The sequence below is a fragment of the Choloepus didactylus genome, chromosome 8, assembly GCF_015220235.1.
Source record: "Choloepus didactylus isolate mChoDid1 chromosome 8, mChoDid1.pri, whole genome shotgun sequence".
Taxonomy (NCBI): Eukaryota; Metazoa; Chordata; class Mammalia; order Pilosa; family Megalonychidae; genus Choloepus; species Choloepus didactylus.
In genome coordinates this window covers 28,189,091-28,206,671 of record NC_051314.1, presented here as the reverse complement: position 1 = coordinate 28,206,671, position 17,581 = coordinate 28,189,091, and the positions used below count along the sequence as shown (strand labels likewise).

General features: G+C 38.5%; 1 protein-coding gene across 1 annotated transcript in view; it reads right to left on the bottom strand.

Annotated features, from left to right (window-relative positions):
• Window positions 1-16,557, bottom strand: part of SLC5A8 (solute carrier family 5 member 8) — a 49,638-nt gene extending 33,081 nt beyond the window's left edge. Inside the window, exons 1-5 of the mRNA XM_037846754.1 lie at window positions 16,207-16,557; window positions 10,646-10,711; window positions 8,640-8,691; window positions 2,466-2,533; window positions 1,336-1,490 (exon numbers count right to left, since the gene is read on the bottom strand). Of these exons, the coding sequence (XP_037702682.1) occupies window positions 1,336-1,490; window positions 2,466-2,533; window positions 8,640-8,691; window positions 10,646-10,711; window positions 16,207-16,557 (692 nt within the window). The remainder of the gene's footprint in view (window positions 1-1,335; window positions 1,491-2,465; window positions 2,534-8,639; window positions 8,692-10,645; window positions 10,712-16,206) is intronic.
• Between the last annotated feature and the right edge of the window lie 1,024 nt (window positions 16,558-17,581).

Here is a 17,581-nt window from a genome sequence, read left to right as displayed (position 1 = left end):
AGTTGGCAACCTTCAAAGGAAAGGTCATAAAAAATATCTAATCGTTTACTGTATAGAACTCTTATTGCTGTGCAAGCTATCACACCAATGCTACAATATGTGTCCCACTTTGTATAAAATGGCAGTCATCTTGCAGAAAAATTATTGGATCCACACCCTCTCCTCTCAGCCCAGCCTAGGAGGAGGTGATTTGGAAATAATCAAGAATCCCTGAGAGGCCATCAGTTGTTTTTGTCTCTTGTGTCCAAACTTCTTCTTCTGGTAACAGCAACACAGGTTTGTTTTGGGGAAACTACCATTAAAAAGTGCGAAGGTTGGTCAATCAAAAATATCCTGCTCTTCTTCAGCCAAGAGATAGAAACATTGCCCAAACTAGCCATTTGGAGGCTCTTCTCCTTTTGAATCAGAAACTTGTGGTCGAAAGAGAAAAGGATAGAAAAGGGTTGAAGTTGATTCATTTCAATTCATTTCTGCAGATGAACACATTGACCATGTTCAAAAAAAACTCTTCTCAAACTTTAATCCTCATTTGAAGACCAGATGAGAGTCACCAGGTGAAAAACAGTTTTCCTTTCTTCTTGCCAGTGGTTTCAGCCTGTCTGCCTCAAAATGGGGCTTCTTAAAGAGAAAAGGAGCCATTCAAGGACAAAATGAGGCCCTTTCCACAATGAACATAAGATGCACAAGGACAATATTATTGATCCAAAAGGGAAGGTATTTAAAATTTTTTTTTTAAATAGTGGTGATGGGTTTAGGGTGAAATATCTAGTTTCTCCACTAGTCTTTCTTTAGGAAAACTGAACAGCTGCTTAAGACATTGCCTCTCACTGTTATACCATCACTTGAGGTATAAATTTTCTAGTCAATTTTCTGGAAATAATACATATATAATAACAAAATGCATATTGCCATGTCAATATCATAGCAAATTCTCTAGGCTGCTTAAAGAACTGTCAAAATGGAATTTTGTGAAAAAGCCAAAATGGCTTTTCTCTTAAGAGACCCTTTTCTTTTCTTATCTCTCGACTCTCCCCTCTTTTATCACTCTACTCCACTCTTCAACCTATTCCAGATTTTAATATCTGAAAGAAAATACACTTTTTCTTTAAGTCCCTTCTCAGGAGGAAACACTGTCTTAAGTATCGTGCTTAATATGCTGTTTTAACCCCTTAAAGAACTAGTGAGAACCATTTATACATTGACTTGATGCTTCAATTTTATGTGCCACATCCTTAGTGATTTGTTTGTTTTTTAAAATAAGCATAAATAAAGAGGGGAATTTTGCAGAAAAAGCAAAAGGTGGGTTCCATTAACAAGAGGTAAATAGCAACTTACTTCCAGAAATTTAATCTTCCACCTTTGTATGCATCATCTAGGATGGCCCCAATTCCTCCTTGAGTCACAGAAGCCTGTATAATCACAGCTAGAAATCCAGCCACCATGATCCCAATTTGAAAAACATCCGTCCAGATAACTGCTTTCAGACCACCCTTTGAGGGGAAAGTGTTAGAATTAACGCTTCAAGCAGAAATTTTTGAACATCGACATGCCAGTCAGTCCCCGTGCTGGACAAAAACGATGAAAACATGCGACTTGGCCTAGAAGTGTTCCCGAGTCAAGACAACTTCACAGAGAAGGTGACATTTAAGCCAAACCTTCAAGCATAAGTACAGGCCAAGAAGGGAGATCCTCACAGCAAAGGAAACAGCATAGATAAAAACAAAAGGGGCCAAAGTAAACAACATTTTGAGTGTGGCTAGATATATATTGTGGGGTGGGGTGGAGTGGCATGGTGCAGGAAGTTTTTTGGGGAGGAAATTCAGAGTCAAACTGCAAAAGGCAATATCATGGGTTTTACCTTATAGACAGCGCTGATATTCAACCAGCATGCACCACGATGGTCGTAGCAATGGTTGAAATACTATAATTGTTTTGTTGTAGCTACTGCCCTAAATGTTCCTCCAACGCCTATGACCCTAGATGATGCAGCAACTAAAGGGTTAAGAGCTAGTCTATCAGGGATCCCACAGGACCTGCACCACTGCTAAGGACCAGCATCCGGGGATGTATCAGCGCCCACACCCTACTAGCTGTTATATATTTTGATTGGCACCCCTGCTATAGGCAAAAAGATGCCATCACAGGTTTCTAAGCTGAGGAATAATATGAGCACAGCTATAATAACTTGGCAAAAGTATGGATGAATTAGAAGGAGGCCAGATTAGGGATCATTGCAGTGGTTCAGTTGAAAGAAAGAAAAAAAAAATCAATTATGATCAATATTTTACGAAGAATCAAATATTTACCCCAGACCAAATATTCGTTACAAAAAATTTAAACTGTTGGAGGTCCAGAGTAGGAAAATAGGTATGAACCAGCCCACTTTGCAGCACTCAACTACTGGAATTTTCAATTTTGCAAAACAGGTGAGGGGAGCGAAAGGCAAAACAATGTCCTTTACATACCAATGTGCAGTAGAACGTGCAGACTACTCCTGTCGCCACTATTGCACCCCACAGGTCAAACCCTGTGACTGTAGAAGAAGAGACAATGCATGTCTAACTGTGAAGTGTGCATAGTCAAAGTACTTCTCAAAAATTTACCAAGGGGAGAGCTATATCATTTATTGGGTACCTACCTTTATATCCACTTGCCCCAAACTAGGTACAACTCTCATAACACATTACAAAACAAGCAGCATTTAAAATTGTATTGAATGAATTAAATAGACATGGTTTTTACCCCCAGATACCATATACAGATCCAACACTGGCTAGATCACATACATGAAAGAGCATTTTACATTATAATTAAGCTAAGAAATCACTTAACATTCCGATTCGTTGTCCAGACTGGATGGATTGAAGGGCATTTGTCATTTCTCCCAATTAGACATAGTTCCAATGAACACATTCCTCTATCAGCCCTTGAAAGACCACATGGGTGTGTTACTAAGATTGGACCCAGAAAGAGAAAAGTCTGTATACTTTGCTGCCATTCATCTAAGAAGGGGAGCAGGATATTATTAATTTTTTTGAAGGATCATTTTTAAAAAATAGTTACCTATAGGGGAGGAAGAGAGCAGGTAGAGGGGACAGTGATATGTTAAACTTCTCTAAACATATATTATCGTGTAGATGTGGCTTTGAAACCATGTAAAAATTCTATGTAACTGTAAAAAAATGAATTAAATAAAGAAACTCCTAAAAAGCAAAAGCAAAAACAAAATGAAACAAATGAACATAACTGTATATCAAGCTATGGCAAGTTTGTGACATAGTCACACAGAGAGAAATCATTTCAAAAGACTTAAAACATGATAATTTAACATATATTCCTAGTGGGATATACCCTAAGGAAAAAAAAAAAAGAACTGCAAAGAAAAAATTTTAACTGTTTTTTGGCCATGCCAAATACTAAATTGTTAAACTGAAGCAATTACATCAGTGGTTCTCAATTTTGACTGAGCATTAAATCATCAGAGGAGGTTTTTAAAATCCTGAATGACCAACCCACACAACAAGCCAATTAAATCAGAATCACAGAGAATAGTACCCAGGCATCAGTGTTTTTTAAACTTTTCCAGGTGGATTTAATGTGCAGCCAAGGTTGAGAAATCAGTGATATGTATATTTGCATAAAGTGACTAAGTAATTTTACTAATATTATTAAAAACCAAGATTTTCAGCATAAAATAAAAGAAACACAAATATAAAACCAAATAAATTAGGCAAACATCCTATAATCCTAAATTTGAATTGGAAATAATAGTATAAACTCAACAATATTTATGTGTGTGTGTATATATATATCTCTAGATATGTATGTGTATATATGTATGTAGATAGGTATGTGTGTTGTGTCTCTCACCTCTGTCCACCGAAAAAAAGGCATAGAATAATGGCAAACCAAGTAGCAATGACTATCCCTAATGTTTAGACTGTGGTCTCTAAATACCATTTTCCCCTTAAGAGAATAACTGATGTCAGGACTGGGAAATGAGGAAGCCTAGAAATTCCTGCCTTACTAGAAAACAAGGGAGCTATTAAACACTACTGGAGACATGCAAAAGGATTTAGGAGACAATTTGAAGAGGATCCTGCTCAAAAAAATGGGACAATTTGAACATCAATATTAATAATAACCGGAATAATATGAAATAACCACAAATGGGCTTAAATTCTCAGTTACCTGTACAACAGTAGGGAACAAATTTGTTATTTTTAAAATTGGTAAATAAAGGTGGGGGGGGAGGTCAGGCATTTATCCTGACTTTTCTATACAAACTATATGAAAGGGTAACCAATTAGTTGATAAGAAGTTTTTCTTTATAGAAGTATTCTATCTAATTAATGAAGAGTGAATAATAGAATACTCCATTTAATAAGCCCTCATGAAATAATAGATCTAAAATGATCATCAATAGCTGCTAATAAAAATTTTTAAAATAAGACAGCTGACATTCTGTGCTTCCTAAAGGAAATAAACAACACTGTCTATGAAATATTTTTCCAAAAAATTGAACTGAATACAGATAAGGTTCTATATTTAGCTATCAGTTTACAAGAATACAGACAACTGGGGAACTTTAAAAGACCCCATTGAGTTGCAATCAGTAAAACCAAGAATCTTGCAAACTTGATAGGACAAATGACCCACTTTCTTCAAAAAATAAATTGCAGGAAAAACAAAGAGGAGAGAGATTATTGATTAAAAGAGACTTTAAAAGAGCTTCAACTCATTACTGCAAAGGAGAGGCTAAGCCTACTTATAATTGTGCCTACGAGTCAATCCCTCTTTTGTTGCGCAGATGTGGCCTCTCTCTCTAAGCCAACTCAGCAGGTGGACTTGCTGCCTTCCCCTCTGCATGGGACATGACTCCCAGCAGTGTATATATCTCTGGCAATGCAGGACATGACCTCTTGGCATGAGCCTGGACCCGGCATCATGGGATTAAGAAAGCCTTATTGACCAAAAGGCAGAAGAGAAATGAAACAAAATAAAGTTTCAGTGGCTGAGAGTTTTCAAATGGAGTCAAGAGGCCATTCCAGAGGTTATTCTAATGTGTTATACAGAGATCCCTTTTTAGTTTTTAGTGTACTGGAATAGCTAGAAGGAAATACCTGAAATTGTTGAACTGCAACCCCATAGCCTTGATTCTTGAAGACGATTGTATAACTATATAGCTTACACCAGTGTGACCATGTGATTGTGAAAACCTTGTGGCTCACATTCCCTTTATCCAGTGAATGGACAGATGAGTAGAAAAAGGGGGAGAAAAAGTAATGAATTATAGGGGGAATAGGGAGATGGGATGTTTTGGGTGTTCTTTTTTACTTTTATTTTTATTCTTTTTTTTTTTTTTGGAGTAATGAAAAGGTTCAAAATTTGATTGTGGTGATGAATACACAACTATATGATAATACTGTGAACAACTCTGTACACTTTGGATGATAGTATGGTATGTGAATATATCTCAATAAAATTGCATTAAAAAAGAAAAGAAAACTAAAAATATAATAATATGGGGGATAAGGAATATGGGAGGATTAGGGTTTTCTCTTTTCTTTCTTTTCTGGAGTAATGAAAATGTTCTAAATTTGATCATGGAGCTATATGCACAACCATGTGATGATACTGTGAACCAGTGATTGTCTACTTTGGATGGTTTCTATGTTGTGTGAATATATCTCAATAAAAATGCTTTTTATAAATAAACAAATAATTTTAAAAACACATTATTATTTTGAATGTCTGCATTGTATTCTATAGCATAAATACCATAACTTATTTAACCAGTCTCTTATTGGTGTTTGTTTCAGTTGGTTCCAGTTTTTTTTTTACCATTATAAACAATGAAGCAGTGAACATCAAAAAAAAAGATTAATTATATTTTTATATATGAGCAATTAATAATTAGAAAATGACATTATAAAACACCATTTGCAATAGCATTAAAAGCATCAATTACCTAGGAATGAATCTAAGAAAGACATGCAAGACTTCAACATCAAAAACCACAAAACATCACTGAGGCAAATTTAAAAAGACTTAGGTAAATGGATAGATCCTACGTAAACGGGTTTTAAAACTATCTGCTTTTGTAAAGTGTCTGTTGAAGTCTTTTGCCCGCTTTTTTATTAGGTTGTTAGTCTTTTTAATTCATTGTATTTCATGTGCCAAGCTCAACATCAATAATGAGAAAAATGGTAATTAAAACCACAATGAGACACACCCACCAGAACAACTAAAAATGAAAAGACTAATACAAAATGTTGGTGAGGAGGTGAAATAACTGGAATTCTTGTGCATTATGGAATGGGCATATAAAATAATTACAACCACTTGGCAAAATTTGGCAGTTTCTTTTTAAATTTCTTATACATTTACCATAGCTGGGTCATAGGGGAGATATATGTTTAACTTTATATCACTGCTAGGTATTCACCAAATGAAAATGTATGTCAAAACTCAAAACAGAATGAAACAAAATCTGTATGAGAATGCAGCCTTAATTTATAATATCCTAAAACTGGAAATAGCTCAAATATCCATCAACAAGAAAACAGATAAACAAATTGTGGCATATGCATACAATGAAATACTACTCAGCGATAAAAAAGAATAGACAATTGATACATGCAGCAACATGGAGGAATCTCAAAAACATTTTGTTGCACAAAAGAAACCAAATACAAAAAGGCACTTTTTGTAAAATTTCATTTATATAAAATCTAAGAACAGGGAAAATTAATGTATGGTGATAAAAATCAGACAGTGGCTGCCTTTGATAGTAGGGGGGGATTTATTAGAAAGATGCACAAGAAAACATTCTGAGATTGGATGATGCAAATATTCTACATCTCAAGTTGAGTAGTGGTGACACAAGAATATACAATCATCAAAATCCATCCAGCTGCCCTTCTGTTCTGTGCATTTTGTTGTACATAAACTACAATAATTTCTAAAAAGTTTTCCATTTTAAAAAGCCAAACAGAGACATAGCAACTAATCACAGTACATGAACTTATTTGGATCCTAATTCTAAAAAACACTACAAAAAATCAGGAAAATCTAAATACTGAATAGATATTGATAATATTACAGAATTATTGTTAATATTTCAGGTATGATGATGGTTTTATAATTGCATCTAAAAACAAATGATAAATACAGATGAAATGATATAATATCTTAGATTTACAGCAAAATAATCTAGTGGGAGAAACAGAGAGTGAAGTAAAATTGGCCATGATTTGATACATAAATATTAATATAAGGTGATGGGCACTTTAGGGTTAAAGAAGATAGTCTCCCTATTTTTGAATATGTTTGCTATTTTCCATAACAAACATTTTAAAAAATGGTTGGAAAAAAATTTTTTTTAAAAATGACTGGACTCAGAAATGTTACGTACCAATTCAGTTAAGCAAGTTTTTATTGTACATGTGTTTCACACCCAGTACTATGTCAATTGTTGTACTGATTGCCTCGGTCACAGTAAAACACATAGATGATTTTTAGTAACCAAAATTCAGTTCCTCTGGCCCTGATTTACTCACAGGGAGTGATTCAAGCCATAATAAGAAAAGAGTCCTTAATTTCTTCACAGATTCAAATCAGTGCTCTGATTATTCCCAGAACTGCACTTTAAAGCCCTAAAGCCAACATCTTTGATTATACTTAAAAGCAAATAAGTAACTTACGAAGTTTATAGCTCAATTCTTGCTCTAAGAAATGTTCCATGAATGATGGTAATATTGATTTGGAACACATCTGGCATTCAGAATTCAAGAGCACATTATGTTAACAGGTCTCCTCTTTTATTATGATACTGTTGTACTCTAATACACTTGGTGAAAATAACTATCATATTATTCTGAAATCCAGAAATTAGAGTTAGAAGGTTTCTCCATATTACATTAGCCCCAGGAATTGCACCACGTTCTTCCCGTCAGAGTCCACTTGTCCATTATACAAGGCAGTTTCGGAGATAAACTCACTTCTGATACATAAGACTTCAAATGGTAGGGAGTTTTTCCAACGACTTAAGAAAAATAACTAGACCCACCTTTCCTCACTAAATTAACCCAGTTTTACTGGTTTTCTCAGCCCATCTCTAGAAAATACAGATCATTTATTGATCAGTACAATCTTCATAAATTTATTGATAAAGACACTGCCATCTGTCTTGTCACCACAAGCAGTCTGATATTTCAGATCACAAGGCTCCTCTCTCTCTTGCATTTTGGACCATATTAGAAATGGGGAGAAGAAAAGCTTCCCTCCCTGACATATTTCACAGTGGGCCGGAACAGAATTACACAGAAGCCTCTTGGAAATGAGTTCTAGGTTATAGTCACAAAAGGCTGGCATGAAGTCATTCAAGATTCAGACTACAGGGGTTGCTCGTTCTGAAGGAATAGAGAACAGCTGATTGGAAAGGCCCAGAACTGGATCACAGAATCTAAAGAAGCTTCCGCTGTAGACATTAGATCTACTCCACCCCCTCGTAAAGCTGATAATGCAGGAGATTGGAGGGACTCCTTCAGCTCCCTATCTCTCCATCTCCCTTTAACAAGCCTACTAAAATCAAACTCCCAAATGTGAGCTACATAATTGGCAACTCTGAAATGTACCTTGATTCAAAGCCAGGGCAGGGGCATAAATAACAATTCCAGTATACAGAATCTAGGGAAAAAAGAAAGCCAAATAAGCAGTATAAGTTACAATAACAATATATTGAGATTTCTTTTGTAAATTCAATTATGAATTAAAGCAACAGTTTCAAAATTATTAATAGAATTTGTTTGTAACTTGAGAAATGTCATTTAAATGAAGTCGATTCTCCTTTTCTGCTTGTCATAGGTTACGCAAATATTTTATGCCCAACTTTGTGTAAAAATACAGAATTTTCACGTGGTAGTTTGGGCAAATGGTCACTGATACTCCAACTCAAGCCTGAAATCAATCCTCCTAGATCCAAAACAATTAGAAAGAAAGAATAATACAAATTTAAAGTGGCTCCCTCAATCATATCTTCAAGCTATTGTTAATCACTGCATAACTAGGAAAACACTGAAATTTTGAAACTAGTTTTTAAAAGTCTGCAGGCCCATTACACAAAAGTGTAAATTTGCACTAAAAAGAAATGCTGAAGGCCAATAAAAACTGTATTCTATTTTTTATATGATTTGTTTCTTTTATTCATACATCAACCAATATTTATGCATCTGGGGTACAATAGTGAACAAGATTAATATAGTCGTTTTTTGTAGAGAATCATTTTCATTGTACTTATCTTTCAAATATATTATATAGAAGGTAATTCTATGCTTATTCTATAAAGCATATTATGTACCATTTGAATGTTTGATTATATTACATGGATAGACTCATAGAAGTAAGCCTTTCAGTAGGATGAACTAGCCTTCCACAGTCATTATTCTGTCCAATTTGAAGATTTGAAAATGTGACCACAGGCCACCTTCCTAATGCTTGTCTCCACTTTCTTATTTCTGTTGGAATGTCTAACAAATATGAAGCGAGGGTCTGAAGAACTGGCAAATGCAAGCGACCAACCTCAGCTGTGTCAGAATCTCTGCCAGACCACAAAGGGTGCCTTCCTTTTGCATTCCATGTTTTAAGGACTGATGCAATTTATGCAATTTACTGAGGTAGAAAATGAAGTTGTGTTAAATAATTTACAGGCACTATGCCTTGCTGTAGCAAATATTTAGGTAGCTTTTGACTGGAGAAATGGAATTGTAATTAGGGATGAGAAAGAAAACCCCTTCTTCAACCTCCATTATCAGACCTAGCCCTAAAGTGTTTACCTGCCAAGAGGAAAACATATATAAATAATGTGACAATAACCTCTACCAGCCTGGAAGAGGGTGGGATGCATCCTCTGTCACTCACTACTTGGCAAAACAGATTGATTTCCATTTGTGTCAATCAATAAATCCTACTTGCAAACATAAGAATTACTGGGTTTTGTACTTGACTTTAAAATTCCTCCAGAGCTCGTGCTTCTGTTGCTTTACTCTCATAAGAGTCTGTTTTAACTGGGTCTTATGGTTCAATTTTTTTAAATGGAGCAATGATTCATTTTTCAAGTATGCTTTCAAATAAAAAAATTATTTCCTAATGTCTTCCTATATCAGTTAATTTTTTCATATCTATCATTCAACCTGTTGCATAAATAGGGTGAAACATACAAGTTGTTTTCCCTTTGCTAGAATTTCTAATATCAGTTACTACAGCTCCCTCAAATATATTTATTACCTCAATAATATCCTTACTGTCACTTTGGGGGTAGGAAGAATATGAAGCAGTGGAATAAAGGAAAAACATATTTTACTGAAGCATCATATCTGTTGTTTGATCAATACTATAATATTTAAGTTTCACTTAAATTATTCTGTTTTTTCCAGGAAGTAAAGAATTTGTTAAACATTGTTTCATGATCTTGAGGGTTAATGCTATGTAGTGACAAATGTTTTTTCTTCTCTGTGCCCTCATATTTTCAACGTCTCATTTTTATCTTTCACCTAAGTGTTTCCCAAGTAAGCTAGCCCAGATGCCACAGTTAAAAACATTTTAGATGACAAAAGATAAAATAAATTAATGGACAGCTACATACTGTTTGAATAATGAAGAGGAGAGTTCCGCAGAGACGAACAAATTTGTTAAATCGAAGTTCTAAATACTGTTTCAAAGAAAGAAAAGAAAGATTAATATGTGTAACCTCTGGACACACAGTTTTTAAACAGTGGCTAAGAAGGAAACGTGTTAGAAATTTAAAGCAACTTACTAACCAATTTTACTTTATTATTTTTATCTTATAACATTATTATTTTTATTTACATCAGTGAAAATTGACTCTGGAGCACAGTTCAATAGGATTTCGTACATGTACAGATTCATGCAACTTCCACCATAATCAGGATACAGAATAGCTCTATTGCCACAGAAAACTCACGTGTGCTGCCCATTTGAGGTCAAACTCTCCATTCACCCTTACACCCCGGCAATCACTAATCTGTTTTTGCATCCCTATAGTTCGTCTTTCTCAGATTGTCATTTGAATGGAATTACATTCTGCATCTGTGCAGAGGGCAATCTGTTGTTCTCCTTTTTCTTTTAACTATTCTGTATGTTTCCTTTGATTCCCTTGGAGGCCATTGTTATGGAACTGCCAATCAAGGAGCGCTGCCTCTTCTGACCAAGGTTTGTAACCTGAACCAGGCTCGGCCAATCAGCCTCTTTTCCCACTGGGCATTTGGTTCTTTAGAGGCGAGAAACCAAGACAGAAAATGATGACAGCATACTGATCCCGAGAGGGAGGGCTGAAGACGTTGCCCTGGTTTCTGTCCTTTCCAAGGCCTAGTTATTCATCTTTTCCCTCCATTAAATGAGCTACCCCCACATCCTTCCAATGTTGTTTTTTTTTTAACTTAACTCAGCCCAATTCAATTTCTGTCTAACACCAATGATGCTGCCAATTCCTCCTACTCTCCTTGAAATCCATTAAATCTTATAATATAGTCTGTGTGTCTCCTATATTATAGCTCACAATGTATTTTATCATACAGCATAATGTATCATAGAATTTCAGAGCTGGAAGGAAGCTTTTTTCTTCAAAAAATGACATCCTTTAACTTGAATATTATCACTATATGTTGAGAGAAGTTTAAGATTGACAATAGCCTTTTCATGTATCAGAAACAAGAGAAAGGAAGCACATACATTAGGTAATAATCAGAAGAAAAGAAACCTAATATTTTTGCTCCATAATCCCAACTAACATTTACCACGTCCTTGCTATGTGTGTTGTTTTCCCAACAACCCTATGAGGTAAGTACTATGTACATTCCCATATCAGAGATGAAGACACAGGGTCAGAGAGGACACCAAGGTTGCAAACTAATAATTGGCAGAGCCACAATGCAAATCCAGGACCATTTGATGTCAAAAATCTGTGCTTGACAACCGTGTGATGTTACAGTGAGCCACCGATTATATATTTTGGATGGTTTGTATGGTGTGCGAATGTATCTCAGTAAAACTGCATTTAAAAAACAGAACAAGACAAAATTTGTGCTTGAAACCACTATCTTATTACAAATAAATAAACAAACTGGACACCTGTCTAAGACTCACACAGAGTGAGTAGATAGACTCACACACAGTAAGACCTCCATGAATAACAGATAAATGAAGAACATCAACTGCAGTGCAGTGAAGAGCCCCATCCCTTGTCCCAGTGCCGCTTCTGACTCCACCAGCTTGGGGCAGTTACTCTCCAAATCTTAGGTTCCTCATCTTTAAAATGAGGAGAGTGGTAATAATTCTTTCCAGATTTACTTTGCAGGGTTTTGGTATAAATGGATAGGGATATGTAAACTTTTAATTCAAAAGTAAGGCATTAATAAGCTAGTGGTGTTCAAATCCAAAGGCCTTGAGATCCTGAATCTCAGTGAATTACAGGCATCAAAATCATTCGTGGATATTTTGGAAGAATTTTTAGAAGAGTGGGGAAGTTTCTGAAGCCTGGAAACAGAGCAGTGTTATTTCCTCAGAGTTGTTTTCGGGAAACACTTATTGGCCATGAATGGACACGAAGGGAAGGAAAGATCTTTGCCTCTTCTAGGTACATATGCCCAAATTCCTGGAGACTAAAGAAAACTTAAAAGGTAAAAATGATATCAAATAAAAGCAGGGTTCTCTGCCCCATGCACATAACAGCCATTCTGAGGCAGGGTTAGAATTAGGGTGGTGACCAGAACCTAGGAATTCAATGCCAGTAACACTTCTATGACACCAGGGTTTCAAAGAGAGAAAGTTCATTGCTAAGCACAAAGCAGGAGATCAGATGGCATATGGGCCCAAAAATTTGTCTCCTGGAGCCTAAGGAGTTTAGGTTTTTTATGGATTCCAACAAAAGGGAGATGGTGTTGCTGCCATTACAATAGTAAGAATAAACTAGTGCTGGGACTAAGCTAGAACAACCATCACAATAGTGAATATAAACAGAGCTGAGGCTAGGCTAGAACAACCATCACAATAGTAAGTACAAACAAGGCCAAGACTAGTTTCAGTAATTTCAGGTGTTAACTTTTGGCCATTCTAGAATATCCTAGAAGGAAAAAACATCTATATAATGATTCAGTAATCATAGTCATTTGTTCATACTTAATTTCTCAGTGACAAGAATGTAGCAAGTTGAACCAAATAACTTGAAGAAAAAAAATATGTCTGTGTTTGTTTTCAAGACCAGCTGGATCCAGTCAAATCTACAGAATTAAGGACATATAGGTCAACTAAAGATAGAACTAAGAAGTCTGTCACTATCTTAGCCATCAGTGGTTACTGGACTGCTGATAAAATACCTGGAGCCCTCCCAGAAGCCCCAAGCACTGTGAGGATGGCTTAGAAAATAGTTCTAGGATTTCCAGACCTAGCTACAGAATAATAATAGGAGCTGTAGTCAACCAAGATTTCTCATTGTCCTCAGAACTTTGAGTAACTTTGGACACTGAGACTTTTGTGTATTAAAAAGACAGGGTCTGGGCAGCTCGTTAGAAACATACAGATTTAAATGGATTCACAAGGATCCTGAAGTAGTGAATTAAACTGGATTCCTGCATTGAGCTTCTTGTCCTTCTGTGGATCTGGAAGTTGCTCAACACATACAGGCCTACACTTCGAAAGCAGATATGTCAAATGCTTCTGAATAGTCAATTTTAGCTAAAGACATGTAAATGGAGAGAGATTTCCTACTTGAGCAAGAACACCAGGATATCACTCAAACTGGATCATTTGTTCTGTATGAAGTAGCTCCACCTCTCAGCATAAGCCAAAAAAAAACCCAAGAAAGACTTTGCCTTGATCACTTGGCAGAGATATAGCATGTTGACTAAATTCCCTGTGCCTGACTGCTTGGCACCTGCTAGCTGTGGACACACTCAGTTTGCCTTCTTTGTTCTCTCTACACTGTTATAAAGCCTGCTTGGTGAGATGCAGATTCACCAGAGCCTTCAGAAGCAGCCTAGAGGTATGTATCTACATTGCTTAAAGCTCTCTTATCAAGTGTAATTTACTCTGAGACTCTTTGACTGCAAAATGGAGCTCGGAAAGAACCTCAAAAGGATTGTTCTGAGTATTATCAGATCATGTATGTAAAATGTGCAGCCCAGTGCCTGGCATGTCTTCAGCATTTAAGCTCTGGAACATTTTTTTCTGGAACCCATGCTAACTTCATCTCATTATTGGAAATGTGTAGGAAATCTGTTTCTGGATGAGTTAATTTTGCAGCCCAGAAGTGGCATGGATCAGTGATTCGAGAGTAGCATCCCTGTCTGGGGACTGAAGTCCTCTTGCCACATTCTTCAAACACTTTCTAAGTTTGGGGGCTGGTTAACTTGGACCAGGGTTCACAAACTCAAATGCCTACAGGTCCCACTTGAGGGACTGGGCCAGGGGTTCATATACTAACATGTGGGAACATTCCTCACATCCACGAAGAAATAGGTTCTCTCACATTTTCCTTGAAAGAAGAACTCCCTTCACCCCTGTTCATTTTCCCTTCCTCAATTTTGAGAAAGATACAAATGCAGATAAAGATTTCTCTTTCATAAGGAAGTAGCTGTACAAACATGATCAGACAGCCTCAATATAGAAATCAGTAAGGAGTGAGAGCAATGACAGGAAACTGGAGTTCCCATGGCCACAAGGGTATGTGGACCCAGACATCTTCTGAGTTTTCAAAAGAAACCAGAATCTGGAATTTCATGTGACTTTTCCTCATTGTTAAATGTTACATTTTTCCTCCCCAAAACCCTATAGGGATAAAACAACAAAAATCTGATTGAGGGCTGAGTTTGGCCTGTTTGCTTCTGGAATGATGAGCTGAGTTTCTCAAACATAGTGGCCAGAACGAGTAGAAGGCAATGAGGCCTGGGGTGAGCTTCGCCCTGATGATATCACTAGAGTCCAGGTAGAGTTTGTCATCTACACTTGTTGTGCTATCGGGGCTTTGTCCCCAACACCAGTTAAACCAGCCTCACCAGGAAATCACCTTCTAGTGGCCTGGCCTGGAGCAAGCATTTTGTAAACTCAAGGACAGGGCTGGCTGCTAAGAATGAGGACCTGTGGGTAATGGCCTAGTAAGAGAGAAAACTCTTGTTGGCTTGTCCGTGGAGCTCATTTAGGAGCAGGGACTGACAGGTCAGTGCCAAGAGTCAGTGCCTGGGTGAAGGAGACTGCTGAAGGCCCTGAAGTGGTCCCCACCACTCCCCTGAGCTTGCATCCTCCCTACCCCTACTCTCATTCAACAGCCTTTTCAACTGAACTAAGCACCATCTTTGCAAAGCCCTTTCTTGCAAATAACTTGAGGAAAGCTACAACCAGTGGACCTGTGCAATAGGGGAAAGGGGGTTTTCCTTAGTCCTCTTTCCATAGAGGCAGAAAGCAGAGCTGTTCAAGAGCATTGCAATTGAATTTTCCTAGTGAAAATAATTATAGCCAATGTTATCCAACACTCACTCTTGGCCAGGCACTATTCTAAATACTACACTTGCATCATCTCATTTAAGCCTTCCAACAACTGGATGAGGTAGGTGGTATTTTTATTTTAGAGAGGAAACAGCCACACAGGTTAAGTTGCCCAAGGTCACCCAGCTAATAAGTGGTAGAATCTGGTCCCAGGTGAGTTATTGGATCAAGGGATAGAGAATCTTTACCACTTGGAAGCCTGCCTCTCCCTGGAAGGTCAAGAGGTGAGGGTGTGTACAAATTCTTCACCAACCATCCCAGAAAACAGAACCGTGCATGAGGTCCTAGAGCAAGGGGATTCATCTCAAGAAGGAGGAGCTGAGGTTTGAATAACTTACCGCTCCCCCCACCACCACCACCACAAATAAAGTATTAAAAATCTTTTCCCTCGACTCAAAATCAAAGATGTTTAAAGTAGAGAGGGCCTTGGCGTGCACTAGTCCGATCCACTCCGTTTATTTTGAAAGTCCCGTTTTTCACCAAGCTCATGAGTGTAAGTCCAAAGTTTTTTGCTCTTACTCTTCCCAAAAGAGAGGCAAGGAACAAACCTGGACAGGGACAGATTTCGATATGATGGTGACAGTCTGCTCCCCAAGAAAATCCCTCCTGGAGCCCAAGGAGTCTTCTGACCCTTTCCCCGCATTTTACCTCGTAGGTGCTGGTAATTCCAAGCTTGTAGAACACGGGAACGAAGATCTCCGCGCTGAGGACGACCACCAAGAAATAGGTGATGGCAAAGATGCTGAAAATGGCCCCGAAGCGGTAGACCTCGGCCGGGGTGCCCAGGACGGTGACTGCCGACATGAAGCTGGCGGTGAGCGAGAAGGCCACGGGCAGCGCGGTCATGCGGCGGCCGCCGATCAGGAATTCCTCGGAGGTCTGCTGGCCGCCCGCCGCGAAGGCGTAGTAGATGCCGATGGCGGCCGAGATGAGCAGCATCGCGGCGAACACCACGTAGTCCCACACCACGAAGGTGCCGATGTCCCGCGCTGTGTCCATGGCCGCGCGCTCCAGGGCGTCCCGCGCGCAAACTGGCGGCCCCGCGGCGCGCAGTCTGAGCCCGGAGCTTCAGCGCCCGCGGCAGGGGGCTGACTTCTTATTCCGCAGCGACCCGGGCGCGGCGGGCGTGGCGCCCCGCGATGATTGGACGGGGCCTCCAGGTGTCCCGGGGCGCCCCGCGAAGGTGGGGGGCTGGGGGCGCGCTGTCACAGCCCCTGAGCCCGCCTCCGCGAGCCGCGGTCCCTCGCACCCGGCGGGGTCTGGATGGCCTGTGGACACCTGGGCAGGTGAGGACTGGAGTCTTCACTTGCCTCTGGCGAACCCCTAGGGAGCGCTCAGCGCAAAGTTGAACAAGTGGCATCCGAGGAGAGGAGAAGCACCATCCAAATGAGCAGGCTGCCGGCAGGGAGACGGGAATCGAAGGGCAATTGTCACTCCTTTAATTTTAGCTTTCCAGTTCAGTAGTCCGAGTCCTTACGGAAAGATACCACTGGCGATTTTAGATGGCCTCATTTGATCTTTCCATGGATGATGCAGATGACAGTCTACAGTGAGCTGAGGTCACAGTCCTTAGACAGCAAGTAATTATAAAGGAAAGGAAGAAGTTTGTGCCGTTGGTTGCCTGTGTTTCCATTCAACAAATATGCTTGAGCCCCTTCAGTCCCTCAAAGAAATGATAGTTGCTGCAATGTTAATAATAATGCCTACTATTTAATGAGCCTTATGACATACAACGTGCTCGGCACCTTATACCTTTAAGTAGTGTGATTCTAACTATGCACCCCCCCCCACCCGCCCAGAGACAGCATTTCTCAAATCAAGAAGCTGTGGTTTCGAAAAACTGTCACTTGCCCAAGGAAATGATGGAAATTAAGATTTTTAATCCAGACCTGTTTTCAGAGTTCATTCTCTTAATCACAGCACTATACTTTGTAGAGTCTAACAGTAGGTATGTGATAAATTTAGGTGTAAAATGTGTACACTTCGATGAAAACATTTGAAAGCATATGGAAAATAAAATCAT